Source organism: Kogia breviceps, chromosome 2, assembly GCF_026419965.1.
Source record: "Kogia breviceps isolate mKogBre1 chromosome 2, mKogBre1 haplotype 1, whole genome shotgun sequence".
Classification (NCBI taxonomy): domain Eukaryota; kingdom Metazoa; phylum Chordata; class Mammalia; order Artiodactyla; family Physeteridae; genus Kogia; species Kogia breviceps.
In genome coordinates, this window is record NC_081311.1 from 139144711 (window position 1) to 139166017 (window position 21307).

General features: G+C 36.9%; 1 protein-coding gene across 1 annotated transcript; it reads left to right on the forward strand.

Annotated features, from left to right (window-relative positions):
• Positions 1–809: 809 nt before the first annotated feature.
• Positions 810–21026, forward strand: BBS5 (Bardet-Biedl syndrome 5). The gene is made up of 13 exons (XM_059053555.2): positions 810–941; positions 1115–1302; positions 3510–3592; positions 4911–4976; positions 5658–5707; positions 5839–5966; positions 8577–8712; positions 9628–9723; positions 13232–13294; positions 14550–14684; positions 18394–18477; positions 19442–19465; positions 19618–21026. Exons 2-13 carry the CDS (start codon positions 1244–1246, stop codon positions 19717–19719), a joined length of 1026 nt encoding a protein of 341 aa, XP_058909538.1. The 5' UTR covers positions 810–941; positions 1115–1243; the 3' UTR covers positions 19720–21026.
• Positions 21027–21307: the final 281 nt, after the last annotated feature.

Genomic DNA, 21307 nt, shown 5'->3' on the forward strand with positions numbered 1-21307 from the left:
CCCTTAAAAATATCATTGAGTATCTGAAAGAACTTTTGTTTATATGGGTTATAGCTATTGATATTTATTGAGATGTTTAAAAATTCACTTAATTCATTTAAAAGTAAAAATAACCTCATTATATGTTAATATATATTACATTTTTAAAATTATATTTTCAAATAATTGTGAGAAGAGTAACACTGTTTTACATTTTTGCAAATCTTTTTAACATCCAGCTTGATATTAAGACAGCTGTTTCTCATATCTCTTTCACATTCAATTTCACATCATGTGGCTTCTAAAAAACTCCTCTGTACACTCAAAGGGAGACTGAGAAGTAAAAAGACAAATAGTGTTATTACAAATACATTTGGACATTGTGGGCGCCCTGCAAGGATCTTGAGGACCTCCTGGAGTCCCCGGACCACATTCGGAACCATTGATTTAGAGAACTGTCATGAACCGAGGGAAGGACGGCACTTTGATACATTCGAAAAGTACTTACTGAATGCCTACTTTGTGCTCGCGTGGGTTCAAAGGGAACTCTGTCCTCAAGGTACTCACAGCAGAGCGAGAGAAGAAAGGTTAGGGACCGCTTTGGTTCACTTTTGAGCTGAGACTGAAGTGACAAAGGACGGGCCGGGTAGAGATCTGGAGAACCAGAGTTCCAGACAGAGAAAGGGGGCGCCCTCCAAAGGCGCTGAGCCCTGCCTGGCTGGAGAGCAACCAGAAGGCGAGAGGACTACATGAGGAGGGCTGGGCCGGAGGAGGCGCAGCCAGACGAGGAATTTCGAGTTTTAAGTCTACATTTCTCTCTTTCTTTTTTCAGACCGCACCACGCGGCTCGCGGGATCTTAGTTGGCCCACCAGGGATGGAACCAAGGCCACCAGTAGTGGAAGCGCGGAGTCCTAACCAGTGAACCGCCTGGGAAATCCCTGAGGCTAAATTTCCCGACAGTGTAGGGAGAGGAATGGAAGGGGGTGGGCGGGGAGGAACGGCTTAAGGAGGCGAGTCTGGAGGTGCGGAAGGTCACTCAGAAGTCAAGCACCCGCTCCTGCGCCGGGGCCAGTTCGGCTTCTCTGAGGCACGGAAACCTGCCTGGAGCCTCAAATCCGCTTAACTACACCACAGGGCCGGGAAAGCGCGCACACTACCTCGAGGAACTTTGGGTCTCGGCGCCCGCCGTAGACGTCGTACCAGAGGCGGTCCGTTGTCTTGGAGCCGGCGAGACGCCGTTAGGCCTCCCCCGCCGCGGTCACCATGTCGGTGCTGGATGCGCTTTGGGAGGACCGGGATGTCCGCTTCGACGTGTCCTCGCAGTGAGTCGCCAAGATTCCCCAGTGGCAGGGAGCCTGTAGAGGGCGCCGCGGCGCGATTTCCCCACCCGCGGGCTGAGCCTAAGATCCTCGCGAGGGTGGGAGGAGGTTGGCGCCTGCTGTCCTCACCTCAGGAGACCCCAGACTGTCCGGGGCCCAGCGGCCCTCCCAGGCGCCACAGCCAGAGCGCGTCTAGATTGTACGCAGTTTCGGTCCCTTAAGATCCCCGGTCCCGTCTTGACCCGGGGGACCTGTCGGAAGCTGAGCCCAAACACGGCAGGGACCACCTTGGGCTTGGGCGTCCAGTACATCCCCGTGAGCTTGCGGTGCCAGTTTCGTATGGTGGTAGTAACGTGGAGCAGGGACTCTGAAAACGAGGGTTCGGAAACTAGGTCTAGAATAAGGACACACATTGTGGGCCCTTAGAAAAATGACTTCACCGTTCTAAAGCTTGAGTCTCCCAGGGAAGTGAGAGTAAGCATTCTCCAAAATCCCTGACCATGCAGACTTTATTTCCGTGGTAAGCTTCGTTTCTAGTTATTCATCTAAATCACCAACAGGAAGAAGGAACCCTCTTTTGGAGCCTCTCAAACAGAAGCCCTGTTTTTGGAAATTTTCATGTTTTAAAGAGAATAGTTAGAAACCTCCTGCCGGCAGTCCAGAAAAAAAGTGCCCGTTGGGATAGTAAGTGTTGGAAAACAGTAAAGCTAAGGTTCTTGGGTTGATGGTTTGGAGCTGCTTAGCCAATTCGCATGATTCTTTATTATGAACAGAACTTTCTTAGGTGGAAAAAATGAAATATTAATTTCCCAGGCTTAGCTGTGGCTAGATATATAATACTAACATGGTCTTGGATCCTTTAAGGTGTTGTGAGGGAAGGGAATTTATAAAGTTATAAGCAACGGTTACGTATTGCACACATTCTTTGACTTTTCCTGTTATTCTTGGAGGGTTCTTAAGCAAAGATCCATTTCATGAACATTTTCAGTTGATTAAACATTTATCAGATGCTTACTACGTACTGGTGACTGTGCTGATAGCTAAAGATACAAAAATAATAGGAAATGACACCCTTCCCCCACCCCACCCCCATTCTACTGCAGGAGCTGGATGTAGACAACTAACTATAAAAAATGTGGTAAATACCATCATGGAAGAAATGAACAAAAAGCTGGAGGACCATAGAAACAGAAAAGTTCATTCTTCCTAGGGAAGGCCTCAAAGAAAAAATAATATTTGAATTGAGCCCTGATGAATGTTCAGGGCCTTGCTAGGGTATACAGGAGGAGAGTATTCCAGAAAAAAGAAAAGGAAGAAAAGAAAAAAAAATTAGATGCAGAGTCTTAGAGGTATAAATCTCATTGGCTAGAAGCAGGGTCTGGCAGGTAGAGAAAGGAGGTGCAAATAGAAAGGTAGATTAGCTAGATTGTGAAATATTCAGTTGAGGATTTTGGACTTCATCTTCTAGGTAGTGGGGTGATATGGCTTTTCAACAGTGAAGTGTATGATCATGTCTGTATTTCCAGTAGGTAATTGAGTTGGCTTTATTGAGAATGTGTTAGAAGGCTCTACCACATATTCTGCTAGGTTTTTCTTTCTTTTGGCACTCTAGATTGCATTCTATCAGTCAGCAACCTATTCTTCATTCTTTATTTCCTTTTGTCTCCTTTATCTGATTGTTTACCAAGTCCTAATGTTGCTTTGCTTTAATCTGTTCCTTCCATAACTGCATGACTCCTTTGCTTTACTCAGAAACCTCTGGGGCTTCTCCACTGTCCACAGGATAAAACCCATATCTCTCTGACTGACATTCTAGTTTATCCATAATCTGGTTCCTTCTTACCTATCCTACTATATTTTTCACTACCTCTCAACGTGTGCCTTCTTCCCCAGCCAGGCCAGTCTTCCCACTTTCTCTTATCATTTCTTATCTGGTCTTTAATCATAGATTTTCCTCTCTCTCTTTTATTTCTCCTAATCCTACCTCTCCTTTAGTTCTGACTTCTCTCCATGTCCCTGGTCACTCCAGGCCCCACTTGATCTCCAGGTTCTTTAAGTTCTTGAAAACCTTATTTTCAAATGCCTGAGCATTTGGTACTGTATTATTTATACTTTTGTCTGTTTTATATGCATATGCCTTTTCTCTCCCTCACTAGATGGTAAGCGGGTGTAGTTGTAGCTAAAAAATTAAAGCCTTTTATTTATTTTAGACAAATGAAAACAAGACCTGGAGAAGTCCTTATTGATTGTTTAGATTCAACTGAAGACACCAAAGGAAATAATGGGGATAGAGGTGAGTATATTTCTAATGTATTTTATATTTCTGGTTTAAATTACAAATGTTAAGTTATATTAGCTGGAGAATAAAATATGAAACAGCATTATCTGTCAATTATGGTTCCTGATGCCCCACCCCATACCATTGTAATAAGTCCTTCTGTAAATAAACCCCAGTTATCCTAATTTAAGTGAGCCATCTCTTTTCTATTTGACTCTGACTGATAGGTGCAGGTCTAGTCCTCTGTGATCTTGTGGGAACTTTACACTCTAGCCATGCTGGGTGACTTACTATTGGTCAAACATACCATGTAATGGTCCACAGTTTCTCTTGAGAACGCCTTCCTTTGTTTTTAGGACCTCCTATTCCATCTCACTCCAGCATTCACACAGGCTTAGTTTCTCTGTTTTTAGATATTCTAGGGGTTTTTTCAGGGAGCAAGGAGTATGACATGGCTATAGATTACTCATCAAAAGAATTCCATGGTTATAATTTGCTGTAGAAATGTGTTAAACAAAGTTAAGAAAGTTATCTTAGTTCAAGATATTTCAGAACTATCCTCATATGCTAATTGTATTACAAATTTCTAAGACACATAGTTTACCATGCACAGATTTACTTGACTTTTTTTTTTTCTTGGAGCATCTATGGGGACTACTATTTCATAGGACATACTTTGCGAAATGAAGTTTATCTAACTCGGTACATATTTCAGTGTAAGAACATCAGTTTGAGGCTAAGAATGAAAAGCATAATCCTTAAACAGACTTCAGCCTAGCTATAACTTCATATGAGGAAAAAGTTTGCTCACAGCAAAAAAAAAAAACTGGGTATATGAGTATATGGCTCATTTAAATGACAACTGCTAAGAGACTGCTGAAATGGCAGGGATTCATATATATATATATATGAGAGATCTTTGAGAAGTGTGATTTCACTGAATGGCTTAGTAATTACACTGTCCTGTACTCATACTCAGTTGGACGCATATAACCTACTGGGACCCCCAGAACAGCTTCTATTGAGGAAAAAAAAAAAACAGTACAAAGTTTTCTCCTCTGTCAGTTGAGTCAAACCAAGGTATTGGCAGTGAATACCTGTATTTTTTCTGTAACTATCAGATTTTGTTTCTCTGAGATTCTGAATCACACATTATATACCTTACCTAGAATGGATATGCACAATAAGTATTTTCAATTAATAAATGTATGAAAAACATCTGTGGGTGTTGCTGTTGGTACTGGGCCAGAAGTTTCATGTCCATCTCATTCTATACTACAAAAAAATGTGTCCTTATTTAAAGTAACTTATTTTTCTGTTTGTTTGCTTTTAGGTAGACTCTTAGTAACAAATTTAAGAATTATCTGGCACTCTTTGGCATTACCCAGAGTCAATCTTTGTAAGTATCTTTGTTAGCATTAAAGAAAAAAAAATAATTTGTCAAGTAAACTTGCACAGTGGCTCTTGACACCAAAAGAAGCTCTACTATAAAATATGTGAAAAACTTTAATTGATAAAAACTTAAGAAATCCTAGACTAACCACAGACTGCCTCATAATGCAAAAGGAATGTTTTTTTCAGTCTGTCCATTTTGTCTCTTGGACATATACAAGATTAGTGCTTTTACACTGAATGATTTTTGGTTTTGTTTTTTACTTTACTTTGAAACTTGCTGTAACCTGTTTCAAGTAATAACAAAGAAGGGAGATTAAATTCTAATAAAAGTACAACCTTTCATTGTGTTAAATTTTGTTTCATTTGTTTTTTAAAGGTATTGTAGATTTTCCAACTAGACTTCTTCTCTTGATGTTGTGGTGCTAAGATTTTTAGTAAATTTTACTGTATAGGTTTTAGAGAAGCAAACCTCCTTTATCCCCATGTTGAGAATATTTTTGTTCAAAAGAGGCAGAATTAACTTTCTAGTCCTTTTAATTATTTAACTTAAATTTGTAGATATTTCATAAAAAATTTTTAATTGTATTTTTATATATATTTAATTTTTAAACTTAAAAGTTCTGTACATTTAGTTTTTTCCCTCTATTGTATCATGTTCTTTAAATTCTTTGCTTTTAAATTTTAGCTATTGGTTACAACTGCATATTGAATATTACAACAAGGACTGCTAATTCTGTAAGTCTGAAAAATCTTATTGAAATATATATAGTGAAGAAAGAGTAGATATTTGAGGTTGACATTTGTTTTCACTATAAATGAGAAATTGCTCTAAAAATCTGAAATTTTAAATAAATTTGTCTTTACAGAAATTACGAGGCCAAACTGAAGCTCTTTATATACTAACAAAATGTAACAGTACTCGTTTTGAGTTTATATTTACAAATTTGGTTCCTGGAAGTCCTAGACTTTTTACTTCTGTGATTGCAGTACACAGGTATGGTAATACTTTATAGATTATTGAATATTTTTAAGGTAATTCTATGATATAAAGGTTTAGAGGGTAAAATTTCAACATGTGGTGTTGTCTTCCTCCAAGCTCTATTGCAAACATCCTGAAGATACATAGAACATGTTGCATTACCATTCAATAAACATTTGGAAGGTATTTATAAAACACATAAAACTGCTGAAGAGTCTATTAAATTAGCTACCAAGGTAGTTAAAAATGAAATAGAGAATTCGTTCAATGTAGGTAACCAAGTTGAATAATTCAATGAAGGAATTAAGGTTATTTTTCTAACAATAGAATGCATGATTGGGTAATTTCTCTAAAGAGAAATCTTTTGTTGTTGTTTTGATTTTTTGTTTTCTTAATTATTCTCTTTTTACTACCCCAGCTCTTTTTTTTTTTTTTAACCAGCCCTAAGTACTATGATTTTTTAAAAAGTTTGGCTAAGATGACAGGCCAAAAAAAAAAAAAAAACCACACACACAAAAATTTATACACACAGATATATATAGTATGTACATATACCATTGTTTTTTGTTTTGATTTTTTTGCGGTACGTGGGCCTCTCACTGTTGTGGCCTCTCCCGTTGCGGAGCACAGGCTCCGGACGCGCAGGCTCAGCGGCCATGGCTCACGGGCCCACCCGCTCCGCGGCATGTGGGATCCTCCCGGACCGGGGCACGAACCCACGTCCCCTGCATCGGCAGGCGGACTCTCAACCACTGCGCCACCAGGGAAGCCCCAAATTTACCATTTTTAAGTTTACAGTTTGGTAGTGTTAATATATTCACCACTACTCAATTCCAGAATATTTCCATCACTCCAGAAAAGAAACCCCCATAGTAGTCACCTCCCATTCCCTCATCCCCATGGTCCCCTGACAACCACTGATTTACTTTCTGTCTCTGGATTTGCCTATTCTGAGCATTTCATATAAATGAAATCATACAATATAGTGGCATTTTATGTCTGACTTCTTTCACTTATGTAATGTTTTCAAGCATGCTATATGTTGTAGCATATATCAGTATGTCATTCCTTTTTATAGCTGAATAAGATTCCATTGTATAGATACATATTTTGTTTATCCACTCATCTGTCTGATGGACATTTGGGTTGTTTCCACTTCTTAGCTGTTAGGAATAATGCTGCTGTGAGCATTTGTGTACAAGTTTTTGTGTGAAAACATTTTTTTAAGCTCTCTTAGGCATATACCTAATTCTTATCTTTTTATTTCAGTTTACTTAGAGAAGTAATATGAAATGGAATATGAAGAGAACAGGGAATCTACTTTTCTTTAATAGTATAAAAATGTTATGTGTTCCCTCCAAAACAATTTATAACATGAATAGTTTCCATTTTTTCCACTGGTTAAATATTGATGATTACCACCCTAAAGGAAATTAAGATTTATAGTCAAATGCTCGAATCCTGCTCTTTCATAATTTATATACTAGAAGATGAATTAATGTAAAAATCAGAAGTTTAACAATACATATTATAATTTATATAAATGATTTGTAAAGTTATTCAGGCGAAGAAAACCCTTTAGTTTTATTAAAAGGGTAAATTAGCCTGTGTTTTTGTGGAGTTAAAATTGGAATTAACCAAAAGTTAATCAGAGTTTTCTTCTGTGTTTATTATTTATCAATAGGGAGACATGGAAAGAAAACAAAGTTATAGGGATTTTATTACATACATACACACACACAGATACATACACTGTCCTAGGGTACCTTTTGGAGTTGGTACAGATTCATTCTAATTTTCTATATAAAGGTAGATGTGAGCATAATGTTTTCAGGTTTCAGTGAGAAAAGTAATTGCAGTCTTATTTATATCAAAAGAATAATGGTGCCTTTAAGTAAAACAGAGAAATGAAGGGAAGATTTTGGTAGAAAAAATAATTTCCATGTCTGTTTCTGCAAGCATTGTTCTTCAGCTTAAAGAAAAAAAATCTGCTTCCTCTCATTTGTGCCATACTATGTATACTGACTTAAAAATTAGACATCTAGGGACTTCCCTCTTAGTGCAGTGGTTAAGAATCCGCCTGCCAATGCAGGGGACACAGGTTTGATCCCGGGTCTGGGAAGATCCCACATGTCACGGAGCAACTAAGCCCGTGTGCTACAACTACTGAGCCTGCACTCTAGGGCCCGTGAGCCACAGCTACTGAGCCACATGCCATAACTACTGAAGCCCACATGCCTAGAGCCCATGCTCTGCAACAAGAGAAGCCACCGCACTGAGAAGCACGCGCACCGCAATGAAGAGTAGCCCCCGCTCACCTCAACTAGAGAAAACCCGCGTGCAACAACAAAGACCCAACACAGTCAAAAATAGATTAAATAAAATAAATTTTTAAAAAATTAGACATCTAAAATATAGGTACTGAGATAAAATGTGTAAATACTACACTGAAATGACAAATACAGTACAAAAGACTATAATCACCAAAACTTATTGAGAAGAAAAAAATTTTAATGTACCTTAGTAACTATTTGAGTATATAGCTGTGTATTTTTGTAGATAAGTAAACATAATCTAAGAAAATCACATTTTCAGTTTGGATTAGTCTTTTGTTCTTTTTTATAGAGCATATGAAACTTCTAAAATGTATCGTGATTTTAAATTGAGAAGTGCGCTAATTCAAAATAAGCAACTAAGATTACTACCACAAGAACATGTATATGATAAAATCAATGGAGTATGGAATTTATCCAGTGATCAGGTACCATGCAAAGAGCTAATGAACCTTTTGGGGCAGTGCTTTCTTTGGTAATCATTTTTCCATTTATGATTGGGTTTGTATATTTATTTAACTGTTAAAATAAGCATTAGAGCTCTTAATTAACATAGCTTGTGATATACATAATATTCTGATTTTCATATTTGTATGGTTTTATGCTCTTTTTATCAACATTTGTTATGTGTAGACTTAGAGCTGCAATGGGCCTTAAAGGTCATCTAGTCCAGTCTCTATTCACTTACAGATGAAAAACTCAGGCCCTAAAGAATTAAGTGACCTCCACATCTATCCTGTCCCACAGCCACGCTCTTCCCCCATACCACACTACCCTCCACATCATGATAACTTAGGCTGATTGAGGAGAGTCATAGGGTGGACAGTCATGGAAGCCTTTTAATCCAGTCTTTATGGAATTAAACATATAACTCATTTGGTGACTCCTACATCCATAATTGTAACTTTTCATTTCCTCTTGAAATTATGACCAGAGGAAACTTATAAGCACCTAATAGTTGGAATAAGAAACAAATCAATTTCTAGAGAATAATTTGTCTCTTACTAAGAATAGTTTCCAGCCTTTGTGGGTGTTACAACCTAGATTTGACTGATAACCAGTGTGGCAAAGCTGTAGCATTTGATTGAAGAGCTCTTGCTAAACATGGAATCATAAGCTTAAATTGTAAATAAACTTTGCACACTTGAAAAGTTCTAGTTTTAAACTATGATAAATATTCTATAGGCTATAGACAGCTCCCCATCTGAATAACTACTCCTCATAATACTCAATTCTGGTAGTTTATGCTGCTGTGAGAATCAGAATTATTCTCGTGTTTAGAAAATAAAGAGTAAGTATTCAGACATGATTGTTGATGCCTCTCTCATCACTCTCTTTTACAGGGAAATTTAGGAACCTTTTTTATTACCAATGTGAGAATCGTGTGGCATGCAAATATGAATGACAGTTTTAACGTCAGTATACCATATCTGCAAATTGTAAGTGCATGCACTTTGATGACCTTATTTTAATGTAGAACAAATAATTTCTGTTCAACAGTTAATAGGACTTTTGGGATTAGATGAGTTTTCTCTCTCCCTAGTGGCAACAGTTTAGCTGAGAGCATAATTTTTAAATGCTGATAATCAGAAAAGACCCAATTGTACTTCAATTCAAGGGAAACAGCACCATTATCAACTTGCTATTAAGAGAGAAATATACTGGATTCTAAAATATTAATAGTTATCATACAGATTAAGGTGATTTTTCTTAGATTTTATTCAAAGGGCTTTTAGCTACTAAAGTTTTTCATAACCTTTCCAGGAAGTAAGTATATAGTGGTTCTTTGGCATGGCTTCAGCTCACTGACCCACACACTTTATGGCTGTCTTGCTACTTTCTGCTCAAACTCTTTTCAAGCCAGAGCGAATTCATTAATTTTGTGAATGAACAGTTTTTATTGTATTCAGATACAGCATGTACTATAAGCTGGATTCATACTACAAGTTCAGTGAAAGGAATCAATATGGTTTTTAGTCATAATGGTTTTAGCTTAAATTAAAGCTGTTAAAATTTAGAATAAGAACTAATTACACCTGAGACCAGTTTGTTGGTGGGTAGATGAAGGTGGTTCTTTGTACTCTGCTGCTGCTTTCATGGTAAGTATGTGATTCAGTGAAACAAGTAGTAAACTCCAATAATCTGAAGAATTTCATCTTATATATTAAAAAAAACCCTACTTATTGGACCCTAGTGCAAATTAGATGGAACATGAGAATAATGAGAATCCTGTGAGGTTATCCTATGATAATCACCCTTATTATAGAATATAAGTAGTCTTAAGACTAAATAGTTTAATAATAAATATTGAGTATTAGATACAATGTATATGATATCTGGAAAATGTCTTTTTTTTTTTTTTCCTGGTACGTGAGCCTTTCACTGTCGTGGCCTCTCCCGTTGCGGAGCACAGGCTCCGGATGCACAGGCTCAGCGGCCATGGCTCACGGGCCCAGCCGCTCCGCGGCATGTGGGATCTTCCCGGACCGGGGCATGAACCCATGTTCCCTGCATCGGCAGGCGGACTCTCAACCACTGCGCCACCAGGGAAGCCCCGAAAATGTCATTTTTTAAAGAGACCTCTTAACCTATGAGAAAGATGATTATTTGCAAAATATTCCCAAGTCTATCTTTTGCTAAATTGTTTGATTCCTGAGTTACTTTAAAATATTTGATCAGGGCTTCCCTGGTGGCGCAGTGGTTGAGAGTCTACCTGCCGATGCAGGGGACACAGGTTCGTGCCCCGGCCCGGGAAGATCCCACATGCCGTGGAGTGGCTGGGCCCGTGAGCCATGGCCGCTGAGCCTGTGCATCCGGAGCCTGTGCTCCGCAACGGGAGAGGCCACAGCAGTGAGAGGCCCGCGTACCGCCAAAAATAAAAAATTGATCATTCATTTGCCAAATACTGAGCACCTACTCTGTGCTCAGTGATGAAACTCATGAACCAGTACGCAGTTTCTGCCTTTAAGGAGCTTTCAGTCTGGTGGAGGAAAGCAACACATTAAACAGAAAATCATAGGATCTGATAGGAAAAAAATTATTTCTGGCCATCTAAAGAAATATGAGAATTTATAAGCATAGCTGGAAATATGTGACAGAGTCTACATAGGTATTTGATAAATTGATGTTTGTATTGTTCGTTGCTGTTTTATATTGCATTTACATATCAACATCTATTATGCTGAATAATTACTGAGTAGTAAACAACCTTGTGACTTCTGTTCTTCAAGTAGGATACTTCTCGTTATTTAAGAATACCATTGCCAAATACAGATTCTGGAATGAATTCAGCCTGGCCCAAACAACTTGCAATCTGATATCATCACAATCTGTCACTGGGGCAGTCATGTTCTAACTTCAGCTCTGGGCCTCAGCCATTGTCCTGACTCCCTTCCTATAGATGTATATTTATATATGTATCTTCTTGCCAGTTTCTATCTTACTACTCTGTGTCATCCACGGTTACCTGGTTAGATTACCTGTTCATAAGCAGGATGCCAGTGTTCTATGGTTCTTAACCAGGACTGTGCATACTTCTGGCAGGGTGTGAAGTTGTCTAGATGGAAGCACAGATTTTCATAACAGTTACCATTTAGGCTGTCTGTCTGTCTGTCTCTCTCTTTTTCTCAACTTCCAATGCCCATCTGTCTGGAAGTATGATACACAGTCACCTACCACAGATTATTATCCTTCTTGGACTTAGGGTCTGCTGGTTATAATGTTAAATCCTCCATGGTTCTCTCTAACCCTGCCAGCAAGTACATTTTGTTTCACTTTCTACAGGTCCTGCATGTCATTATGCTTCTACCCCTCTACGCTTCTCCCAGGCCACTGGTATCACTGCTCATCCACTAGCCAAGCTTCACCCTCATGTCACACTTACCAGTTGAGTTAATTATATTTGACCTATCCTAGCCTTCTTTGATGCCCAGTGATGAATGCCCATACTTTTTTTTTTCAATAAATGCAGTGGAGGTTCTTTCAGAATTTAGTCATTTATTGTGTAAGAAACAGAAGGCACATGCAACATTTTTTAACATGTTTATTGGAGTATAATTGCTTTACATTGTTGTGTTAGTTTCTACTGTATAACAAAGTGAATCAGCTATACGTACACATATATCCCCATATCCCCTCCCTCTTGCGTCTCCCTCCCACCTTCCCTATCCCACCCTCCCTATCCCACCCCTCTAGGTGGACACAGAGCATCGAGCTGATCTCCCTGTGCTATGTGGCTGCTTCCCACTAGCTATCTATTTTACATTTGGTAGTGTATATATGTCCATGCCACTCTCTCACTTCATCCCAGCTTACCCTTCCCCCTTCCCATGTCCTCAAGTCCATTCTCTACGTCTGCATCTTTATTCCTGTCCTGCCCTTAGGTTCTTCAGAACCTTTTTTTTTTTTTTTAGATTCCATATATATGTGTTAGCATACGGTATTTGTCTTTCTCTTTCTAACTTACTTCACTCTGTATGACAGATTCTAGGTCCATCCACCTCACTAAAAATAACTCAATTTTGTTTCTTTTTATGGCTGAGTAATATTCCATTATATATAGGCACATGGGACTTTTAAAAACTAACCCAGCCTTAGGAGCCACAAAAGACACTGGCTCTCCATAACTAAAGGATTGCTGGCCTTTGGTTTAAAATATTCAGAAAAGTTGTGGACTCCCTGTTCACAGGGGACATTTAAGTCAGAATTTTGTACATATTTCAGAGATGTCATCTTTGTGTTGCCTTACAGATTTGCCACCTATTTCCAGTATGAAAATTTTCATTTACTTGATCTCTATAGGAGTGTAAGGAAAAAGGAAAGAGGAAGAGTTCTGTTCTTCGGACTATGAAAAGTAGTTACTGTGTAAAAGTTGAATAACATGTTAAAGTGTCACTACTATCAGATAATTAAAACAAGCATTTTTTTTCTTTTTCATTTTATATCTAGCGGTCAATAAAGATTAGAGATTCAAAATTTGGTTTAGCTCTTGTCATAGAAAGCTCTCAGCAGGTAAGATACTTTATATTTTTATTAATCTTTAATAGATTTTAAAAACTATGTGACAGTCTATATTTTTAGTTTTATTTTTATAGTAACCAGTTTATATCCAAGAAGAGTATTAGCTGTCACATGAGATTATATGAAGAGTTTGAGTTTGAAGTCATACAGTAATTGTCCCCATGGGAAGAATCCTGCTTATATTTCTCTTTTGGGCAGACATATTAATTATGATTACAGTCATGACATTATTTCAGTCTTTACACAACCCTATGATACAGTTACTATTTTTTCCCCATTTTATATTCAAGGAAACTGAGACTTGGAGAAGTTAGAAACCTTGCCCATGGTCTAATAACAGTAAGTGATAGGGCTAGGTTTTGATTCCAGGTCTGACTGATTCACAAGACTGTCTTTGAGCAACACAGGTCTATACAGATAAACATACCCTATTTGAGATTTCATACCATCAAACTCAGATTATACTGTATCTAATTATAAACTGCTATGCCCCACTATGCCTGGTTTTTGCATTTATTTGTTTTTATAAATTTTTTTAAAAAGCGATTTTTCTCTTCTAAATTCTAAATTTAAATACGAATGTCTACTCACTCCTTACCCCAGCATCATACAGCTAGTTGTATGATGTAAACCATACATCATATGTAGTGTTGTAAAACCAGGATTTAAACACAAAAGTGTATGCTCTCAACCATCACCATATGGGTACTGAATTTTTTAACACTTCTTCTCCAACAAACTGTCATGGGCAAGTTTCTTTCCTAATTCTTCAAGGAGATAGCCTCAGGTATGCCATTCCTTTTTTAATTTTAATATATAGTCTATTCCTTTTCAAGGTCTAGCTCAGGAAAAACTCAGTTCCCTTGGCCTTCACAATCTATGGCGTATTTTTTTAAATCTTGAAATATTAGCTTTGATACTTACAGATGAAATTATGTCATATATGGATATATTTCAAAATAATCCTGAGTGGGTGAGGGGAGGAGATTTAGGGGATGGGGAGGTTACATATGGAACAGAGTTGGCCATATGTTGTTACTTGTTGAAGCTGGATGATGGCTACATGGACATTTATTGTACTCTTCTATTTTTGTATATGCTGGAAGTTTTCATAATAAAAAATTTAATTTTAAAAAATCACCCTATATATTGTGCTCTGAAATAAGGACAGTTAGAGCTGTAGTTTATCATATACTGTAAATACTGTTCCTCAGGCTTTTCATTTTTTCATTATTTTCTCTTATAGAGTGGAGGGTATGTTCTTGGCTTTAAAATAGATCCTGTGGAAAAACTACAAGAATCAGTTAAGGAAATTAATTCACTTCACAAAGTCTATTCTGCCAGTCCTATATTTGGAGTGGCTTATGAGATGGAAGAAAAGGTAATTTGTTCAGTATGTGATATACAGAGTTTGCTCAATTGCCTTTATACAATCTATAAAATTCAGATATACACACATTGTGTACAATTTAATTTTAAACTATGTTTAAAATGATGAATATACAGGCTCTGCTCAGTGAGTATGGCCAATGCTAATTTGTGCCTACCACCTGTTTTCTCCCTGGCTGCTTCACCATTCATTCCTGCCCATCTAGGTAGCAGCCTATCCAAGATGTCCCCATATGCAAGGCTCTTCTGATGTAGAGACTTGAATCTCCCACTCTGACAGCTTTATTTTTATTTTACTTCAGCCAGCCATTAGCATTTGGTTAAACCTTACAGGCCTCAAAGACACCATCCTCTTCCCCCAGTGACCCACAATATAGCAACTCCAGGAGGCTGCTCCATTAGTATGGCCTGTGTCTGTTCCCATTCATCAGATCCTCTTCCATGTCAGTTGTCAAAAATTTTGAATATCATGCCCACATGTCTGCTCTTTGCCTTCCTCACAACTTCTGGTTTCTGCACCAATCCCACTCTCCAGGTACATCAGCTGTCTTTTGGCCTTACTCTTCTGCAGTTGGGCCCCTTGTCATCTGGTGTTTCACCATTGTCCTCACCAGACACTCCATTAGAGACTCCTCGCCGTCTGCTCTGACAGTGGTACCCTTGCCAGAGGCGCTCTGTCACACGTTCCCTTGCTGTCTGTTCTTGTGCTGGGGCCCTCACCGTACGCTCTATTGCTGGTGTCCCTGCCACCCACTCTTTCATCAGTGTCCCTGCCGATACTCAGCATGTTGAGCCATATCACATATCACATATATTATCTGTCTCTCTTCCTGCTGTTGGACTACAGCAGGTGACCAGGAAGATCAAGAAGTAGGACTGGACAGCTAAGTACAAATTCATACCCTCTGACTTCAACCTCGTTGTGCTCCATATACTTAATTTGTTTGTCTCCCTGTCAAATTCCATATATATCCCTTTCCCCTTCCAGCTGAAACTTGTCTCTGGATTGTTGACAGCATATTGTACATACACTCTAAGTATTTCATCTCCTTAACCATCATTTTCTGCTTTCTTCCCAACCTGCACTTCTTTCATCATTCTCCCTTTCACTCTACCTTCTCTGTATATTCCTCAGTAATATCACCTCCTCCTCCAGTTTCTTCAAGTTATACTTCTGTAGATGACTCCCAAATCTTTCTGATCTTGGCATACTCTCTAAGCTTACCAGGGTTCCAAATATTTCTTGAATATTTTCACATAGATGAGCATTCCAAATAACATGAATTGAATTTCTCATTTAAAAGTTTATCTTAGTAATTTAATTAATAATTTTCCAAGTCAGTAAGATACATTAGGACATGGTTGAGTATCTCAAACTTGGCATACCTAAAATCTTGTCATTTTTCTCAAAAGCAGTAGTATCTTACTGATTTATCTATTTATTTATTCACTGCTTATTTATTTTTTAACATTGTCAAAGTCAGATGTGCTCAAAACTCCGGGGTTTTCCTTTTTTATTTTTCCAATTATCTTACTTTATACATTCAGTCAGTTGTACCAGTTTCTCCCCTGTTCCTATCCCTTTCTTTCCATTCAAACTGCAGTTTTCTTTGCTACTTTTGCTTGTAGAATAATGTTGTAGAACAAGCATGGTCCTTGGAACCTGACAAACCTGACTTCAATCCCAATTTCACCATTTATTTGTGATCCTAGGCAAATTTGAGCTTCAGTTTTCACATTATAAAATGAAGGTAATCTCTCTTACAAAGTTATTGATCATGTCTGTAAAGTGGCTGGCACATTGGAGACAATATGTTAGTTCTCCTACCCATTCTGTCTCTACCTTTCATTTCTCTTCTTTTCCCCTTCTTTGGCCCTCAGTACATAATAATAACCAGCCATAGTAGCTTGCTTTGTCATCACATATAAGTCCTTACTCCAAAGCCACTTCTTCAGGGAGGTCTTTGGACTATCCATCTAAAACACCAACCCCCATCACTTTTTTATCCCTTATTCTGCTTGTTTGTTTGCTCACTTGCTTGCTTGCTTTATTTTTGGTAACACTAATCAGTCTTCTTCACTATAAATAATCTCCATGAAGTCAGGGATTTTTGTCTATTTTCTTTAATCATTATATCTCTAGCAATCAAAACTAGCACCTAATAGGCTTTTAGTGAATATTCATAGTTGTTGAATGGCTATGTTGAATGCCTACTCTTTGCTGTTCACTGCTCTAAGAACTTTATATGCCTCATCTCATTTAATCCTCCTAAAAACACTATAAAGTGTATCATCATCATTATTATTAGCCCTATCTCACAGTTAAGGAGACTGAGGCTTAGATAGGTTAATTTACTTGTACGCAGTCACACAGCTCTGAACATGGTTGAAACACCAGCTGTCCTCGGACTAGGGGATCAGGTCACTTCTTGCCAGCAGTACACTTCTACCATCAACTTTACCCCACCAATTACCTATAAGTAGTCCACATTCTCTGAGCTGGTATTAAAAATTTTCAGTAAACTTCAGTCTACCTTTCCTACCTTATCTGCACAGCCACAGTGTCTGGTTCTGTAGGCTGTGCACTGCCCAGAGAACATTGTTCACATAGACTGCAGTGGGAGTGATACTCCTTGGCATTGTTCAGTACAATATTCTGTGTAGCTCCTTCTGTCTTGTGGGACTCTCATATTTTGACCATATTGGATTATTCATCTTCTTCGGCCATATCCTGTGGTGTCTCACCTTTGCTGATACCGATCCCCTCTGTCAGGAATGCCCTTTCCCCTAATCCCACCTATGAAAATCATCCTCATCCTAAAAGCCCTAGATCACGTGCCAGCTTTTTCTTCATGAAAGTTTCTGGCATGCACAAGCCAGAAGTTGTGCTGTCTCCAAACTCTTCTATTATAATAGATATTGCAATAGATATTGTTACAGCTATTTTTTGTAGGTTGAACTATATGATATTATTAATATTTGACCATTTTTTACTAAAATGGCAATTTCATATAGTTTAACCTGATATTTAGTTATTTATAATTGTGTTTTGTCCTTCACTCCATTCCCACTAGATTAAACCTTTGGTAGTACCAGCATGGTACCTCATACACTAAAGATATTCAAATATTTGAAAAATGAATTAATAGATACCAGCACTATATTTATTCTGCTTTACCTTTAGAATATTCCATACAAATCTTAGTTCTTCTTTTTCACAAATTTCTTTTTTCACAAATTCTATTTAATGACTATTTTGAGGAAAATTTAAAACTTGCTATTATACAAAAGTTAGTTTTTTTTAAACTTAAACTATCAGATAGTATTTAACTATCAGAAAAGCAGATAAAATCCAATGAGAGTTTTTTCTTGATATTTCTAAGTATCATATTAAGTTTGTGTAAATTTGTCATTTTAAATCTTTTGATGGTATTGACTTCAGATTTAAAAGCTTGGGTTTAACTGACTCATTTTATTATTCATGTTAGTTTTAATAGAATATAAATTATGCAATGATTTTTGTAAGACATGAGTGGTTGGTAACTGTGATATCCTTTTACAGGTATTTACAATTCTCACAGCACATTTTACTAAAATTATTTATTTGATTAATATTGTCTCTTTGATACATTTTAACATCTGATTTAACTGATTTTCTTTTTCTCTTTCTTTTTCTTTTTTTAACATCTACTGATTTTCAGCCACAGTCCCTTGAAGCTCTGACAGTTGAACAAATTCAAGATGATGTAGAAATAGACTCTGATGATCACACGGATGCTTTTGTGGTGAGCACAGAGAAGAGCTACTAAATTTCTTGTGATTTTTTAAAAAATCTGAGTCATGTTTAAATAATGGTTTAAGTATGTAAAATAGTGTAGAACTTGAGACTTTTTAGAATGTCTTAAACATGAGTTGGAGAGTAGTTTTTTTTTCAGGTTAGGGATTTTTTTGTGTGTGTGAAAATACTTTTAAATTACCAAACTGGGAAATAGTTTGAGAACATACTTATTCAGAGGATTTCAGATATGTGAAAAGTTTTTTCACACTTTAAGATAACTGAATATATTAAATATAGTTAATTTAATTAATTTAAAGTCTATACTTTCCATAAGTAACCTTTATGAGATGGACCTCCCTCCTTTTCAGTTTATAGGTATATTATCTTAAAATGGATTTCTATTTGAACAGTAAACTTTCTTGTTTCCAAATTTGTATTATTTAATTAATAGCCAAAATAATAATAATACTTTCTATGTACTGTGGTCTATGAATCTGACTAGACTATCTCTCTGGGAATGAAAGTTTTTAAGCAAAGTGTGAAATAAGTATAAGATAGTTAATAATAAACTACTACTGCCTCAGTGTATGCATTTGCTGACACATTGAAGCACTGATTGCTTTGTTTTGTTTTGCCAGCATCTTCTTCTAAACCAAAAGTAGGGGTGAAATTTTATAGCAGCTTAGTCATTCTTTTTATCTCCTTTCAAGTTAACAATGCTAATTATACACCAATTACAAAGCACATTTTTAGCGCTTAAAGCTTAACTCTTGAAGACCTAAATAACGATTGACAGAAGTGAATTCTGCTACCAGCATTGTAAAGATAGGTGAGAAAACCATTAGACACACAGTAACAGAATATAAAATACAGTTAGTTACAGAATTGTTCTGTAAATTAATTACCTGTTCCTTGGCCTATTAACCTATTATACATCAAGTATGTGAAATATAATTTTCCTTGTCTTATAGGCTTATTTTGCTGATGGCAATAAGGTAAGGATATTTTAACTATAGTATATGAAAAAATTTTTCTATATTCCACTATTTAGTATTCACATACTTATGTGAAACCTATTTTTTGTTTTTTTTTCCTCTTCCTTGCCCACCTTCTCTATTCCCATCTCATCCTCTAATCTCCCAAAAAGCAACAAGATCGTGAACCTGTGTTTTCAGAAGAACTGGGGCTTGCAATAGAGAAATTGAAGGATGGATTCACCCTACAGGGACTTTGGGAAGTAATGAGTTGATCTTGAGTTGAGCTGGGTTTCTATTTAAAGATATCTCAAGATTAAAGATACTTACTAGTCACCTGCTATAAGGCATGGCATAGTTTTTACATTTACAGAAAAAGCTTTTCAGAGAGTTTTTTAATGATTAAGGAAAAACTCATTTGTCGAAGATTTTATTGCCAGTCTTTTAAAAATTATATTTGACATTGTAATCAAAATGTATCTGGTTTGTTGTAAATATGTTTATTTTGTAACTAATACTTGTAAATTATTAGTCTGTGGATATTAAAAGACTGTATCATGTTGAGTTTAATAAAGAATTTATGCAGCACCATTAAATGTTTTGAAAGTGTTATCTAGAAGCATAAGATGGGCTTCCCTGGTGGTGCAGTGGTTGAGAATCTGCCTGCCAATGCAGGGGACACGGGTTCGAGCCCTGGTCCAGGAAGATCCCATGTGCTGCAGAGCAGCTAAGTCCGTGTGCCACAACTATTGAGCCTGTGCTCCAGAGACCGTGAGCCACAACTACTGAGCCCTCAAGCCACAACGACAGAAGCCCATGCACTGCAATGAAGAGTAGCCCCCACTCACCGCAACTAGAGAAAGCCTGCATGCAGAAACGAAGACCCAACACAGCCAAAAATTTTAAAAAATAATAAATAAATTAAAAATTAAAAATAGAATTATTTAAAAAATAAGAATTTTTTAAAAAGCATAAGACTATTCTTATGGAGTAATCAAAATGCTGCTTTTTTAATTATAAAAATCTGGTTTAAATATATTTATCACATAGCTCCAAAGGTAAGCCAACTCTCATATAAATTATAAACCTTAAGCTTGTCATTTTTAGGTAACCATTTATGTAAAAACTAAAAATTTTAGCTAACTAGAGGATATCAACCCCTATGTAAAGTTTTGGGCACTATTTTGGAAAAAATTTCAATATCATTTTGGCAAGAATACATTTATTTTGTAAGGAAATAGTTTTAAATAGTTTGTAAATAGTTTATTTGTTGACTTGCTCTTTGTTTGCATTCACTGAAACTTCTTTGAAGTTTTCAAAAATATGATATTATTTTCTGATTTCTTGGTCAGGTAAGATTTGGTGACCTCTCTTGCATAAGTGTTTCTTGCCACTACTTCAGTATAAAGAAACTTTGTAAAGAACTTTCGTCAAAACATTAAAATTAGCCCTCTTTTTCTAGAGCGAAAAAAGTGTGTAAAATCATTTAAAATAAGATGCAACTGTATGTACAACCGTAGACACATAGTACAATCAAGGGCTAACCTGAGTTTAATAAAGATCAATGAACAAAAGCTATAAATTGGTTTCTTCATTTAAACAGGAAAGGATTTTTACATTTTTAAGGGATGGGGTTATAATAACCTATATTAGGGGGAAAATGTTGCTTGAAAAATGTGTACAGGTCAAAAAATGCAGCTAGGAATATTGTTTCAATAGTTTTTCAAGCAAAACACTATAAAATTGCCAATTATTAAGGAATAATCTCAAAATGTCAAAACAGTTTGCATCTGACTCATTAATCTTTTCAGATGTTAGGTGTTACGTGTAAAGAGAAATGAGTCATTTATTGTTTAAACAAGG